Raw genomic sequence first — 15,326 nt, 5'->3', positions numbered from 1 at the left:
GATTCAGGAGGACCTGAGTTCAAATTTGACCTCAGACACCTAACACTTACTAGCTGTGTGACCCTGGGCAAGTCACCTAACCCTCAGTGCCCCCTCCCCCAAATAAATAAAAAATAAAAGAAAGAACAGATCGATTATCTGGGAATATAACTAAAAATAAAACTACAAAAGCAACAAATCGTGAAACCCCAAGCGAATTAAAAAACAGAATTTGGAATCAAAGAATGAAATTGATAATTTACATGGCATGGATAAAAATTAAAATATAAGTCATTTAGAAGGATAGAACAAGAAATAAAGATTTAAATAATCCAACCTCAGAAAAAAAGAAATTGAACACAGCATAAAGGAATTTCCAAAGGAAAAATCTGTAGGATTTAGTGGATTTACAGGAAAGTTCTATCAAACATTCAAAGAAGAATTAATTTCACTATTACACAAACTTTTTGCAAAAATAAGGAAAGGGATTCTGCCAAACTAGGCAAGTATAGTTCTGAAACTTACACCAGGGAGAGGTTAAGTGGAGAAATGATGGAGCCAAATCTTAATGGATATCTATGTAAAACTACTGGATTACAGGAGTGTGATTGCTAGTGCTAGTGTCAGGCCCGGGCTCCAGATCCTGCCTTTGTCACTTACTATCTGTGTGGGGTGAGTTACTTAGCTTCCTGGTCCTCAGTTTGCTCATCTGGGAAATGAAGATGTTAGACTAGATAGATCCTAATGTCATTCCCAGCTCTACAACTATGATCGTATGATCATATTACCCTGTGAATAAAACATTAGCAAAGAGGCTGTAACAAACAAATTCAAATGATAATGTGATTGCCAGGTTGGATTTATAGAAGGAATTTATGGTTGGTTCAATAATTAGGAAATTATAAATATGATAGACTATATAACCTAGGATACATAGATGACTAATAAAAACACATAAGGCCCAAGAGCCATTCCCCAATAGATAAGTGGCAGTCAATAAACATTTATTAACCACCTACTATCCAGCACTGTGCTAAGTGCTGGATAGGAACACAGTTATCAAAAGACAAATTAAAAATTATTAACAATTATATGAAGAAATGCTCCATATCATATTTGATAGAAATGAAAATCAAACCAACCCTGAGGTTTCACCTCATATTCAGCAAACTGACAAAGATGAAAAAAGATGGAAATAGTCAATGTTGGAACAGTTATGGAAGGATAGCTTTGAATTAGTACAATTATTCTGGAAAACTATGTAATTGTTCTAGAAAAGCTAAAACGTCCATACTCTTTGACCTAGAGATTGGCATATACCTCGAGGAGGTTGCTGACCCAAAAGAAGGCTCTATATACATCAAAATATTTATAGCAGCATTTTTTGTGTTAGCAAAGAACCGGAGGAAAAAGTATATTTTTTCATTCATTGGGGAATGGCTAAACCAATTGTAATGCATGTTGCCCATAAGCTTTGAGGATCCTTAACCTAATTCCAACATTCACAGACAATTCTCAGAAACAAGGTTACATTACCCCCTCAAGAAAAATGGTATCCTCTAAGAAATTGTATTGTCTAAAACCATTGGCTCAATCCCCACTGGTGTGATTCCTGTCCCCCTTCACTCCTGTCACTCTCCTCTCCCCACCAACCTAGTCCTCCAAGATTTTCAGCTGAGAATCATTTGGTTAGCCCATATTAAGTAGCTTTTTAAAAGGGAAATTTACTAAAGCAGTACAGTAAGAATAGTTGGTACAAAACATCTCCAAAAAAAGTCTGTGACATATTCTCCCACAAGTACATATATGGTCCAAAGAAAAATCAGCTCAACCTTAGAGAGCACATGTAGCAATGGGGTGACTCAGAGCTCTTAATTGTTAGGTCTTTTTTTCATCCATGGGGTGCTCAAGAAGTTCCCTTTAAGCATGCTGTATTTTCTCTACCAGGTTCCTTGTCGAGTTGTAAATCTATATCCAATCTTTTATGTTCATTGCCATCAGCTGATCTGGGGAAGCTTCGAGGACAAAAGTGAGAATTTAGTAAGTACAAAGTCCTCTTGACCTTTTAAAGCTCAAAAAGGACTCTGACTAAAGGGGGAATTTGGGGGAGAAAGGAAGAGACCAAAGTGAGGCTGAAGTGCTCTTCTCCCACCAGTGGCTCCTTAGGGGGTTTGGCTGGAATGGTCTCCATTCACTGCTTGCTGGAATTTCCAAATTCTCCCAATACTTGTTTTTGCCTTCAATCCTTAAATTATCCATGGTCTTCTCCATTTCCAAAAATTATGACTTCACAGATGTATTCAATTAGTTTGAAAGGCCCAATGACAACTGGGATCTTAGAGGTTTATATTCCCTTGGTAATGGACCTTGAGCAGTAAAACAAAGAAAGAAGAAACCCATGTTTCTCATTCCATTTAACCAATTACAATACTCAAAGATGTCAAAGTATAGCTCTGGTGTTATAGGTATTCCTTCTCCAGGAATCAAGATCCTGGACTATGGCTTGCAAATGTTTCTCTTCCCTTTTCCAAAAACTAGGTCATCATTTGCCTGCCTCCAGTCCTGATGCATCTCTGCTCTTTTCCATAATCTTTCAAATTATCACTGAAAGTGGCATGATTATTATCCACCAGTTATTTTAGTATTATAGGACTGGACCAGGTGACTTGAATTCATCAAGAGTAAATATCCACTCTTATTATTCTTTCACCTTGAAAACCAACCCTCATTAACCATTTTTCTTCATTTTTAGGGTAGAGGGTTATTCTTCTTGGCAGAAGTAACAAAAGTTAAAGAATTTCAGATAAAGGTTTCATCTCCTAAGCAGTCAGTTACACCCATGAGGTAATTTGTCTCTTTGCCTCTAGTTCCTCTTGCTTGATACCTAAACTTTGAGCATTTGGTTATAGACATTTGAGGTGCGGGATCTTGATTAGTGGCTCCTCCCTTCAATTCCTCTCTTCGCCTCCTTCGAAATTCAGCATATCTTAACGATTAGTCTTAGTCCATAACTGTAGCCACTCTGTGGCATTCAGCTTGTCTATATATCAAGGCAGTTTTCTCCTTCCCTCATCCTTTTTTAGTCTAAAGTCATTATCATTTAATTTGTTAGCCATAACAGCAAATACATTGTTACCAGTCTTATGTATACCAGTACATCCTGGCTCAGAAGGCCCTGCTTCCCGATATTTTAAGCTGTTGCACATTAGTCCACATCTTATTCTTAGCGCCCTTTGAGTCAGATGTTCACTTCCAAAATCATTTTTTTCTCTTCTTTGGACCTTGATGTCAATGATTAATAGTAATGAAAACCTACATCCCTATAGTCTTCGGTTTCTTGTTCAAGACTTCATAATCCTTGGCAATACTTTTAAAGTTCCTTCTGGACATGACCAACAAAATGGAGGACTAGACACTTTTTCCAATTCTCATGACCTCTCAACCCTCTCCAAAATAGGAATTATGCACAAGAGATGAAGCAATTTCAGTTGTCTTCATGGTATAAAACACTAAGACTCCTAATAAGGTAACAACCCAATGAACTAACAATCCCTCGTGTATTAATTTAGTAGTCCCTCTCTCATCAGCCACTATGCTCTGGCAGGGCTGCACAATCCCACCCACTAGTTTGCAACAAAACTCAACTTTGCTCCCTTCCCCTCCCTGAACTGTGGAAAATGAAAATTCTGAAGCCTGTTCTGCCTGGTACATTAACAGTTCTAAAGGAAAGGGGATAGGTGTCCAGCTGTCACAGAGGCTGAGGACAATAAAAAGTAATTACCTAGCAAGTGAGGAAACTGAGACTGTTCTGGGGTTTAGTCCCACTGGGGAATTTGACAACAAAAGGGAACAAATCAGAAAAAGACCTTGAGCATAAAGCAGCTAAAGCAAAAGGTAAGTGTTAATAGCAGAAGACAATATGGCTTCCAAATTGGCTAAGAGTCCAGACATCCATTAATAAATAAGACAAAGGAAAAAGAATAACACCCAATGTGGCAGAGAAACATGTAAATTCCCAAGACGGCGTGGAACTACAACAGGATGCTCCCAAGTAGGTTGAGAAATAAGAATTGTAAATGCAGAATTTATGTTTTGTCCCCCCCAGAAATAATTTGGCAAACTTTACCAAAGAACAAAAGAGAGACCTAATTAGGAATACAAATGCATAGAAGTGAAGGACAACTGGGGAGAAGTAAAAAGCAATTAATGTCAAAAGAAAACACAAAATCTCTATTAGAAGCAAAACAGATAAGATTGACAGAAACAACTTAAGGATTACAGGTCTAGAAAATCACGAGCCAAAAAATTTAAGCACCATCATGCATGAAATACAAGGAAATAGCCTAGAACTTCTGAACCCCCCCAAAATATAGTACCAATTAAAAGAATCCAGATTACCTCTAAAGTTCCTTTTGGCACTATCCCTTGCACTTCTGTGAGTTACCGTAAGTGGATAGTAGTTATCTCATTTGATAACCAGGAGGTTCTTCCATATATCCTGGATTCTTGCTCCAAGAAAAGAACTGTCTCACTCTTCCCTAGGAGAAAATCACCAAGTATCTCCATTCTTGGCTTCTTTCGAATTAAACGTCTCACAAGACATTGCCTCTGGCTCTCCCAAATCATTTTTGGTGAAACATGGTTATTTCAATAGTAAAACCAGTTTTGAATACAATACTTATCTTGAGACCAAAAAGTTTGAGAATCTCTGAGTTAAATAAAAACCTTCTTCTAATTGGACTTTACATGTATGCTTAGAATAGTCTGGAAAAGAAATAACTGGCAGAAAGTAGCACCAAAGTAGGCTTGGCATCTGCCAAACTTAAGCATGACACCTAACCTAAAAAGGTTAAAAAATGAAGATAAAGAATTCCGAAAGAGAAGCCATCTTTGAGCACCAGCAAGGGGAAAAAGCTGAAATGATCCAAAAACTTGAAGAATATCTGATGCACAAAACTAGATAGTTCATAAACCAAAAGAGGGGAAGGGAAGGGAAGGGAAGGGAGATAAGCCATTTAGTTTTTATTCTTCTAAGAGCACCAGCATTCAAACAGAAGGGAGAACCAGTAATTTCAGTGTCCCAAAGACACAAGAAGGTAGACTCTAGTGTTAAAAAACAAAGCAAACCTGCAAATAGGTCAGATATAATGAGGGCTGAAAAAAGGCCACTGGGTTTAGCAGTTAAGAATTTATTGAAGGGGGCAGCTAGGTGGTGCAATGGATAAAGCACTGGCCTTGGATTCAGGAGGACCCGAATTCAAATCCAGCCTCAGATACTTGACACTTAACTAACTGTGTGACCCTGGGCAAGTCACTTAACCCTCATTGCACTGCACCCCCCCCCAAAAAAAAGAGTTAATTGGTAACTTGGAAAAGCAATTGCACTGTAATGGAGTCATAAAACAGATCACAGATTAAGAAGTGAGGGAGCTGAGGAAATACTAGTATTTGCCAGTGAACAGTTTATACAAGATGATCTAACTTCTGGCATTTTCACTGGCTGTCTCTGATACCCGCAACTCTCCCCAATCTCCATCTCCTGGCTTTCTTCAAGTTTCAGCTAAAATCCTACCCTCTTCTCCCAGAATTCCTTAATTTTAGTGCCCTTCTGATATTATCTCCAATTTATCCTGCCTATAAGTTGTCTGCATGTTGTCTCTTCCTTTAGACTGAGTTCTGCCTTTCTTTATATTTCCAGGGTTTAACACAGTGCCTGGAAAATAGACACTTAATGCTTGTTGATTTGACTTCTCTAGTATCTTCCAAATTAGAATAAATTGCTAAGTCTTGTCATTTTTACTTCCTCTTTCCCTCTTCTCTCTACTCACAGCATAAGCTTCCTAGTTCAGGCTCTTATCTCAAATGAGGAGAAAGCAGCAAAACTGATATTCCTAAAGCACAAGCCTAACCATATCAATGACTACACTGCACAAGAAGCCCTTCACAATCTGGCTCTAGTTTAACTTTCCACATCACACAGTAATGCCCTTTAACTGAGGTAGCTGTGTGGTGCTGTGGATAGAATGCTGGGCCTGGATTCTGGAAGAATCCAGCCTCGGACACTTACTAGCTATGAGACTCTGAACAAGGAATTTAACCTCTCTACCTCAGTTTCCTCAACTGTAAAATGGGGATAATAGTTTCTACATCTCATGCTTGTCTCAAATGAGATAATACTTGTAAATCACAGTGCCTGGCACACAGTACGTACTTGATACTTATTCCCTCCCATTTTACACATTCTATACTCCAGTCCAACTGACCTAATAGCTGGTACTTATATATAATATTCTATCACCTTCCTCTGTGCCTCTGCATAGCCTGTCCTCCTTGCTTTTTAATGCTTTCTCCTCTTCAGTGGCCTGGTTTAATCCCTCAGCTGTTAGTAATCATCCTCCTTGTCAAATCACGCTATTTATTTTACCTATCCATGCACACTTCCCACCTGCCTCCTTTGGTGGAATGTAAACTTCTGTCCTGTTTATGGATCTATATCCTTAGGTAGAACTATTTCCAGAGGGTGCCTAAAAATGCATGTTTATTCATCAACATTATTATATATTTGAAAAATGAAAACACTGATTCTTTTTATTTAGAATAGACAGTATTTTCATGATGCTTCTTCAGTTGCTTTTACCAATTACTTAATGTCACTGAAGAAAACATTTTCTTTACTCAAATTTAGAGTGTATACAAGCAAGGAAGAGAAAAATACGCAAATAAATATGGTAGTTTTTGAAAACATAAAACCTAGGTCATGAATGATATGCTTCTGGTCATGAATTTGCTGCTACTCAATCATCATCATCACCACACACACACACACACACACACACACACACACAGGAATGTACATCCTCTAGGCACACAATGTGTGTGGGAATTTGGAAGAATGCTGGAGATTATTCCCATTGCTTTGGGTTCCCATAACTATGATTGAGAATGTGACTCATAACTCTAATAAATTCTAAGCGGAGCTCATGCTTACCACAAAACTATTACTGCAGCATAAGGACACTCCCAATATTAAGAACAAATGACAAGGGAACTCTACAAGTCACCTGGAGTGGCAGGGTCCTTTCAGGCTTAAGTCTAAAGCAGTATTTTTGGTTCCTGGGTGTGATTATACTGTGAAGTTTTGCAAACTATTTTTAATTACCTAAAACTGCAAAGATGAGAACCCCTCCACAAATCCATGTCTAAAAGAGAAAGGGAGATGTTAGTGCTAAAAATAGTGTTTTATTGTTTGCCAAATGCTTTTCTCATAACTGTGCAATGCAGGTATTACAAATACCATTATTCTCATTTTACAGATGAGTAAACTGAGGCTCAGAAAAGTTAAATGATTTGTCTATGATCTAAGTAGTAAGTGTCAAGTCATTAAGTGGAGCCAAGTGCCTCTGACACTGAATGCAACACTCTATGCCAAACAAGATTTTAGGAGAGATGGTCAATGTTTATATAAACTCATCTTTATAGGGCAGGAAAGATAAAATTAACCACTAATTTTTAGGAACATATCTGAAATGACAAGATAGATAACAAGTTTTATAAAATATTAATGTATTTACTTATTAACTTCTCAAAGTTGCTGAGCAAACCAAATGCCATATACTTCTCTCCTTAAGTGAGATGTGATACCTCATGATGAGATAAGGCAGTATGTATTTCTCCTGTCAAGTAATAAGAGCATAATTTCTTAAATTACACTATAATTTAATATAAAACGTTCATTACTCAACATAGAATAAAATACAGGATAAAAGAGTCTCCAACCAAACAATTCTATTCCTAAATATTCTACTGTTAAAAACAATTGTTCAAGACTAAGAAATCATCTGAAAAATAAAAGTACCCACAGACAACTTTTTGTTGCAAATATTTACTCAAAAACTAATATATACAGCAGTGTTTAATAGTTGTTTAAAACATTCAACATTCATTGAAACAAAATTTAAGAGTTCAAAACACATTCTAATGGAGTAAAACTGCAGCATTTTTAATGAAGTTTGTCAGTATTTCAAAGCAAACTACTGTTAATCATATTATGCATTCCTACATCTATGAGTTCCTAAGACAGTAAAAACAAACAAAAAATAATTTTAGCAGCCATCTCATGGACATTAGGCTAAATTCCTGAAATTGATTTATACATTTCTGCTTTAGGTCCCCTTTCAGTCTTTGTTTAACATAAAGAAGTAGTTTTAAATGGCTGAATACATGACAGAACATGTTTCCAGTTCACTGCTTTACAGTTTCTACATTAAACCGAACTTTGGCTTGGCTTACAGACCATTTGTGGGTCTACTTATTACTAACAAAAATCATTAAAACAACAGTAAAAGCAGTAATAGCTACAGTATTTCCAGTAATGAGTCCTACTTTATACAACTAATACGTCAGGGATTTATGCACAGCTTGCACACTGACAAAAACCACAAATATATATTTTAAGAATTTCACTTTCACTGAAAGTTTAATTAAGGTAAGCTTACAGCCTGGGATGCTAACACCTGTATGGAGGTGCATAGATTCATATAATTCTGTTTACATGCTTCTGACAGACAGGAATGTGACATTAAATCCAAAGGAATTTTACATTTATCCAAACTGTCATTAGATTAATACATCACTGTAAGCATGCTCCACATCAGCATTACACTCCAAGTTAAAACCTTCTCTGACTCACCCAGCAACCATCATTTTTAACCAATTACCTTCATAAAGGACTTCTCAAAACTTTTGTAAGAATGGTGGAAAAGAATGTAACAGATTTTCATTTTAGGGATTTCAAAAATTTTAATAATTAATATCCTTATGTATCCTTTCTTATAATTACTTAACTTATATAAGTAATCCTTATGATTACTTACTTTACATGTCATCCCTTTTCTGAAAAAACAAAAAACAACAACAAAAAACCCCCAAAACTAATCAAATGAGACTTTTCCACTTCAAATTTAACCTTCATCAGAACACACATACCCTTTTAGTTACTTATGTTTAATTGTGCTATGACTGGCAAATTGACTACTTAATAATAGGCTTAACACACATATAAAATGTATGTATAACCTATCCTTACATTTTTCTATTTCCAAAAGTGTCACTGAGCACACCCAGTAGGAATGGTCCAAGATGTTCTTTACCATCATTACTGTTATTATTTTTAAACTAAAACTTAGAATGAATGGCTGATTTCATTTCAACTTGCTTCCTTTTCATCTGTCTGGTTTACAGTTGTTTCTGTTGTACTAGGACTGGTTCCTCTAGAAATGTCAGCTGTTTGCTCAGAAATGACTCCAGCTTCCTCAACTGGAGCTTCAATGCTACCCTTTTGAAGAATCTCGGTGGCTTCATGCTCAAGCACCTCGGATGGTGTCAAAGGCTCCAAGTGAATACTGCCTTGCTCACTAACATCAGAACTAACAGATTCAGGTTCATCTCTTTTTCTCAAAAACTGTTCAAAGCTAACATCATTTGTTGTTAATTTCAAATTTTTAGTATTCCGTGAAGAAGGCTTAGCTTCACTGGAGCTGTTAGTCTGATTATTTAAAGTTACATTCTCTAAACTTTGGCACATCTTCAATTCAGTTTTGCTATCAGTGTTTTTTGGTTGTTCTTCCATCACCTCTTGGACATCACTATTATCTGAAACAGGACTGAAGAAATTCCTTGAGCCCCTATCCTGGGCTACTAGGTTAGGGTCATTTTTCATATTTAAAATTGCTGTACTTTCTTCATTCTTTATTGCTGATGAGCCTTTACATGGATTTACATCACATTCTTTTTTGGCTTCCTCTGAAGAAGCATTTTCTTGTTTGCTGTAAAACAAAGCCATTTATTATTTTTCTCTTCAGCAAAGTTTATTGGGGAAAAATGCTAAAAAGAGAAAAATGTACTAATTAGAAGGATCAAGGAACGCTTGCATCAAAACATACGCTAAATCACATAATAAAATTAAGATATTTGACTCCTTGGCACATTGTGATTATTATAGCTTAGAATGATGACGTTTCAGACAAATAAAATCAGATGAACCAGTGTCATATAATAAAGGTACATAATTAGAAACAAGGTAACTACATTTAATATAAGTAATCTCATTTTAAGCGAGGTGGAAGAGCATTGGGCCAGGAGACTGGAAACACATGCTCTAAGCCTGGTTCCTCTGTGATATGAACTAGTCCTATGACCTTGGACAAGTTTCTTAAGCCCTGTTGCCTCAGTTTCCTCATTTGTAAAATGAGGAAGTTGGCTCATCTAAAATCCCTTATAGATGATTACAGAGTTATTTGGGAACCTTCTGCAATCTATATCAGGAGTAAAGCATTCCATTCTTAAGACTTGTTGAATAAAAAACCCAGTACATCAACTCTCTGCTGGTTATAGCTTAGACAGTTCTGCTTCAAGCCATGACTGTGAATGGCTTTTCAATTATAGTGAAACTTAGGTGTTCTACAAAAAAAATGTTGCTAGCCATACTAATAATGCCATTTTTGCTACTGTGTCCAAAACTGAGAGGAAATAAATCTTTGCCCCATATTTCCTAACTTAAATGCCCCCTTTGTTTGACATGGGCCATAGTATGCATTAGCTTATTCCAACTAGGTTATAAATAAAAGCCTACTAAAGGCCTATGTCCAGTGTTAATTCTCTGTGCATGTCCACAGTTTTTTCCCCCCTTGCAAAGAAATAGTAAAATTTAAAGGCAATGCCCATATTTGAGTAGATGTCTATATTTAAGACCAATATGATTACTATACTGGACATTAATCCTGTCTATTACAATTTTTATTTCAGTATGCTGAGATCTTAATTTTTCATTCTAAGAGGAATATATGTAAGATCCCATTATATTGCCTACCATTATAGCCAAAAACTCTGTAAAAACAGAAATGTCTTCCATGTAGTGGTTAAGGGACTATTTCAAAGAATATGTCCAAAGAAAAATAATAAACTGTCCCTTGAAGTTAATAATAATGGGATTTAAACTTTAACAGTGATCATTCTAAGTTTAGGCCACCTCACTTTATATTTCTTCCAAGTGTCAAATGTTAAAAAGGCTTAATTAACGTGAATTTAAAAATAGAAATGAGAATTTTTGTATATACTAGCAGCAGAGAAAGAACTAAGGTAATTTTACCAGTGAAGTTTGTTTGAAAAATGTAAAGTGTATTATTACAGAATTCATTTTTAAAAACCAAAATAATGTTCAAGCAACCTACTATAGTATAGATTATAAAGGTAAAGGAGAAATAGAAACACTTTCTTTTAAAAAGGTAAAAAAAGATTCATCTTTGGTATTGAGTTCTATTAGGAATGTTATGATTCTAATTTGACAACAGGGTTTTGGAAATATTTCACATATTTGATTATTTAAGCCCTTTTCCATTTTCCATTTGTGTATATCTTAAAGAAGAGACATCTATTTATTAAGTATTGGAGTACTGCAGCTTATTATCAGATTTCAAATATATACCTATGGCTTTATAAACAAAGGAAAGATTTCTAGAAAATATCCAAAATGCAATACTGTTTCACTGATGTGCATTAAACAGTGTTAAACTTGATCTTTTCCTTCATTTGGGGGAACTAAAAAAATACTGAGGTTAACTGCTAATTAAGAAGAAAAAAAAAGATTTAAAAATGATTTGGCAGAATGTATTAGCAGTCTTTCTAATTTTGAAATTTAATTATAAAATGTGTAAATGTGCAAAACAAAACAATTTGAAGCTCAAGATTTTATTTCATTTGTTGAATAAACATTATTTTAAAATTATATTCTACAATAAAAAGCATCAGTACACAAATAATTTGTAAATATTCCCTGGCCAATTACCTGTGAAATAACACAGCCCAAGTGTTATTTTATGTACTTGAATTTCAAGAGATGCAGCTGTTCCTTATATTTACCTTTCAGAAGTTGATGTTTCTGTTTTTCCTTCAGACATATTAGGTCTTGAATTTTTCTGTAATGATTAATGATATTTTTCCTTATGTTCATGACTAAACTAGTAATTAATAATGTAACTCAGAATACAATCTATTTTTATTATGCCAAACTAGATACCAGGAACTTCGTGTGTAGCTTAAGACACTAACAACTTAGGGAAAAATTTTAACATCAAATTTCCATTTAAAATTTTGACTGACAATAGAGAACTATACATCAGGTACTGGAAAGGTCTACAGAATTAAAAGTATGAATTTTTAATGTGGTCAAACAAATGACTATCAAAAACTTCTAGGGATCAAAACGTTTCTGGTAAAAGGCAGGGTGCAAATACATATTTAAGTTACCTCACTCACTGCCTGCTCTCTCTTCAAACTATCCAAGAAACCAGGACTGAAATGACAATTAACCGAATTGCTGGCTAACATATTCAAAACTGGATATGAAAGCTTGTTGAAATAATCAAGAAAGATATATCAGAAAGTTACTCATACAAAACATTTCAGAAATAATAATTAAAAATTCAACATTCACAAGCCACTCAGTTAATGGTCTCGCTTGCTCTTCAAATTACCTTGTATTATTTACCCATGTGTCTACATGGTGTGCCCCCTCCCCTGGAAAAGAGCAAGACAGGTTTCACATTTGCCTTTTATCTCCAGTTTCCAGCCTAGATCCTACACATGTTAAATGCTAAATGTTTACTGAATTTAATTCCCTCTAGTGTAAATAAACATACATAATTCTGGAATAAATCAATGTCATCTCTGTGAAACAAAATATAAAAATTATTATTTTTAAAAAACCAAACCCCTCTATATTAACCAGAGACAAGTCTTTTAGAGCCCTGAAAACATATCTAAACTAGGAACCCTCCGCCATATAAAACAGCCTTTGGCAACAAAAAAGCAATACTCAGCAAGAAATAAAAACAAAGCAAAAAATATATAAATAAAAATAAAACCAAAAATTGTTAGGGGGGAAAAGACCCAAACATCACACAAAAATACTGGGATTGGGAAATCAACAAAGCTCACCAAACAGAAGTAAAAGGACACTAGTATATGGCAATGTTTGTAAAATTCCAACCTTTTTACACGAGAGCAGACAATATGTAAGAAGTTACTAGAGACAGCAGGGGAAATAGATTTAATTCAATTAAATAAACATTTATTTTGCTCAAAAATGTTCAATAAAGATAACTGCCTTTATGGAGCTTACAGCCTAATAAAGCAAAAAGAAACTTAAAAAGAAGGAAAGTGGAAATCAAAATGATGAATAAGTGACTGGTAAGAGTGGTTTGGGGGGGTCATAGCATGTTCTGGTATAGAAATTACCATGGTTACAAGGTTATTCCTCTAGACAATTCTTTTCTCCGGCCTTTTATACCCCATCGTTCCAACCTCCCCTTCTGTGTCAGAAACTTCCAACTTCCTAGCCAACTGAGTGAGACCCTGACCGTTCCTATATATTCCTCAACCCCCCAGCATGGTGCCTAGTACACAGTGGTTGATTATTATTATGTTTGCTGATTTATTGTGCCTTGATGTTGTGATATGTTGATATTGTGAGGCTGTGGAACCCACGTATCCCAAGTCATTGAACTGAGAAGATGCAGCAAGAACTTGATGTAACAATGTAATGATCTGGGTCCAGAGGGCAACTTCTTCATGAGCATCTACAACTACTTCTTGCCATCAAAAGAAGATGATCATGCCTGAGGTTCTGGAAAACATCTCTGGTTGCATTTCTTTCTTATCATTCCTCATCCCATTTTGGAGATGGTCTATTATTGTCTTTACTCACCCTCTCTTGCATTAAATGTTTCCACCCTGAAGCTACTATGTAAGCCATAGAAGTCTCCCCTTCTAAAAGTTATAATGTATCAAATAAAGGCTGATTGCTTTCAGCACAGAATGGTTGGTCTAATTGTTTTGTGAAGCCCTATTTAAGAATGTAGTATGATGGAAAAGAAGGGCTTTTTAGGAGTTCAAATTAATATGAGGTACAGGGTTCAATAACGGAATTGGCCCTGAAAGAACTAGAAGGGAAGTTTCATGGACAAAAACAGGCAAGGGATCAAATTCTTCCTCCCCCTCTCCATATCTGGAGCATGAGTATTAACAGTGGGGTTGTGCCAGGTTCCAAACAGAACTTTAGAAAGAAACTGCTTTCTGATGACCAGCTTAGCTAAGTACAGAGTGACTCATTACCAGTAAGTTGGCTAGTGAGTGCTAAATCTTTGATCATAGCAATCCACAAAATAATGAAAATGACAAAATGACAGTTTCAATGACTAGTTCAGAGAGCCAAAAATGGGGCAAGGAAGGTGGTACTGCTTTTTCTTGGAACTCTCAATAGTGTGTTTCTACCCAAGTATTGTGGAGCTGCTAAAAGCAAGGGGGTCACTAAATAAAACATATTTCAGGGTGGAGAAGTAGCTAAAGAGATGGAAAAATATAGAGAATGAGTTAAGCCAGAAACAGAATTTTTCTTCCTCATCCTCTGTAATAGATGTCACATAAACTGATAGCATCTTTTAATTTTTTTTAGTGAGGCAATTAGGGTTAAGTGACTTGCCCAGGGTCACACAGCTAGAAAGTGTTAAGTGTCTGAGGCCAGATTTGAACTCAGGTACTCCTGACTCCAGGGCCGGTGCTCTATCCACTTCACCACCTAGCTGCCCAAACTGATAGCATCTTTATGCTGGTCTTTTTGCATCTGCTTAACATGGATACTGCAGTGTCCCCACAAAACTATATTTCACCAGCCTCTTCATTTGCTTCCTGAAGCTGAATCTGTGAGCCATTGTTCTATTTAACTGCAACTTCCTTTTGTCTTCTAGTTTCTTTTCATTCAAATTTTAATAGTATGCCCAGTCAGTTACCAAAGGTTCTACATTTGAAGTATAATCAGCTAAATGTCTAAAAATTGTGTTATGTGACATCTATTACAGAGGATGAGGAAGAAGAAAAATCTGTAACAGGATGAGGAAGAAAAATACTTGGGGCAGAGACACAATATTGAGAACTCTCAAGGAAAAAGGAGTCTTTTGGAGGAAAAAAAAGTTTCTGAAGGCAAATTCTGAAGCAGGTCTTCTTTCCCATCAGGTTATTTAGAAATGTTTGGGGCAGAGAGTTAAAGGTGACACCTAGGAAACCCTGCTAACTAGAGATTTTTCGTAATAAGGAGATGATTATACACTACTTAGCCAGAAAAGAATCAAAAAGCAAGAGGCATGGTTGGCATCAGAATAGCATAAAATGCACATGCGAGCACACAGACACACACACACACACACACACACACACACACTCTCTCTCTCTTTTAGTCTATTCCCTGTTAAAGGTGAGATAAAGACGAATTCCAAATGAGAAGAATAGAAATATAA

At 35.9% G+C, this 15,326-nt stretch overlaps 1 protein-coding gene across 11 annotated transcripts in view; it reads right to left on the bottom strand.

The window, feature by feature from the left end:
* The window catches only part of ZNF280D (zinc finger protein 280D), a 107,945-nt gene that overhangs the window by 10,773 nt on the left and 81,846 nt on the right, over positions 1 to 15,326 (bottom strand). For 8 of the 11 annotated variants that reach the window (XM_043982949.1, XM_043982954.1, XM_043982947.1 and 5 more), the window contains 2 exons: positions 11,896 to 11,951; positions 7,299 to 9,803 (listed from right to left, as the gene is read on the bottom strand). The exons of 1 other annotated variant lie outside the window; for it this stretch is intronic. In XM_043982949.1, coding sequence (XP_043838884.1) covers positions 9,185 to 9,803; positions 11,896 to 11,951 — 675 coding nt within the window. In that variant the 3' untranslated portion in view covers positions 7,299 to 9,184. Of the gene's footprint in view, positions 1 to 7,298; positions 9,804 to 11,821; positions 11,952 to 15,326 lie in introns of those variants that run through there. 2 more of the 11 variants (XR_006354757.1, XM_043982958.1) reach the window with 2 other exon arrangements.

Source organism: Dromiciops gliroides, chromosome 2, assembly GCF_019393635.1.
Source record: "Dromiciops gliroides isolate mDroGli1 chromosome 2, mDroGli1.pri, whole genome shotgun sequence".
Taxonomy (NCBI): Eukaryota; Metazoa; Chordata; class Mammalia; order Microbiotheria; family Microbiotheriidae; genus Dromiciops; species Dromiciops gliroides.
This window is presented reverse-complemented; position numbering and strand designations above follow the sequence as displayed.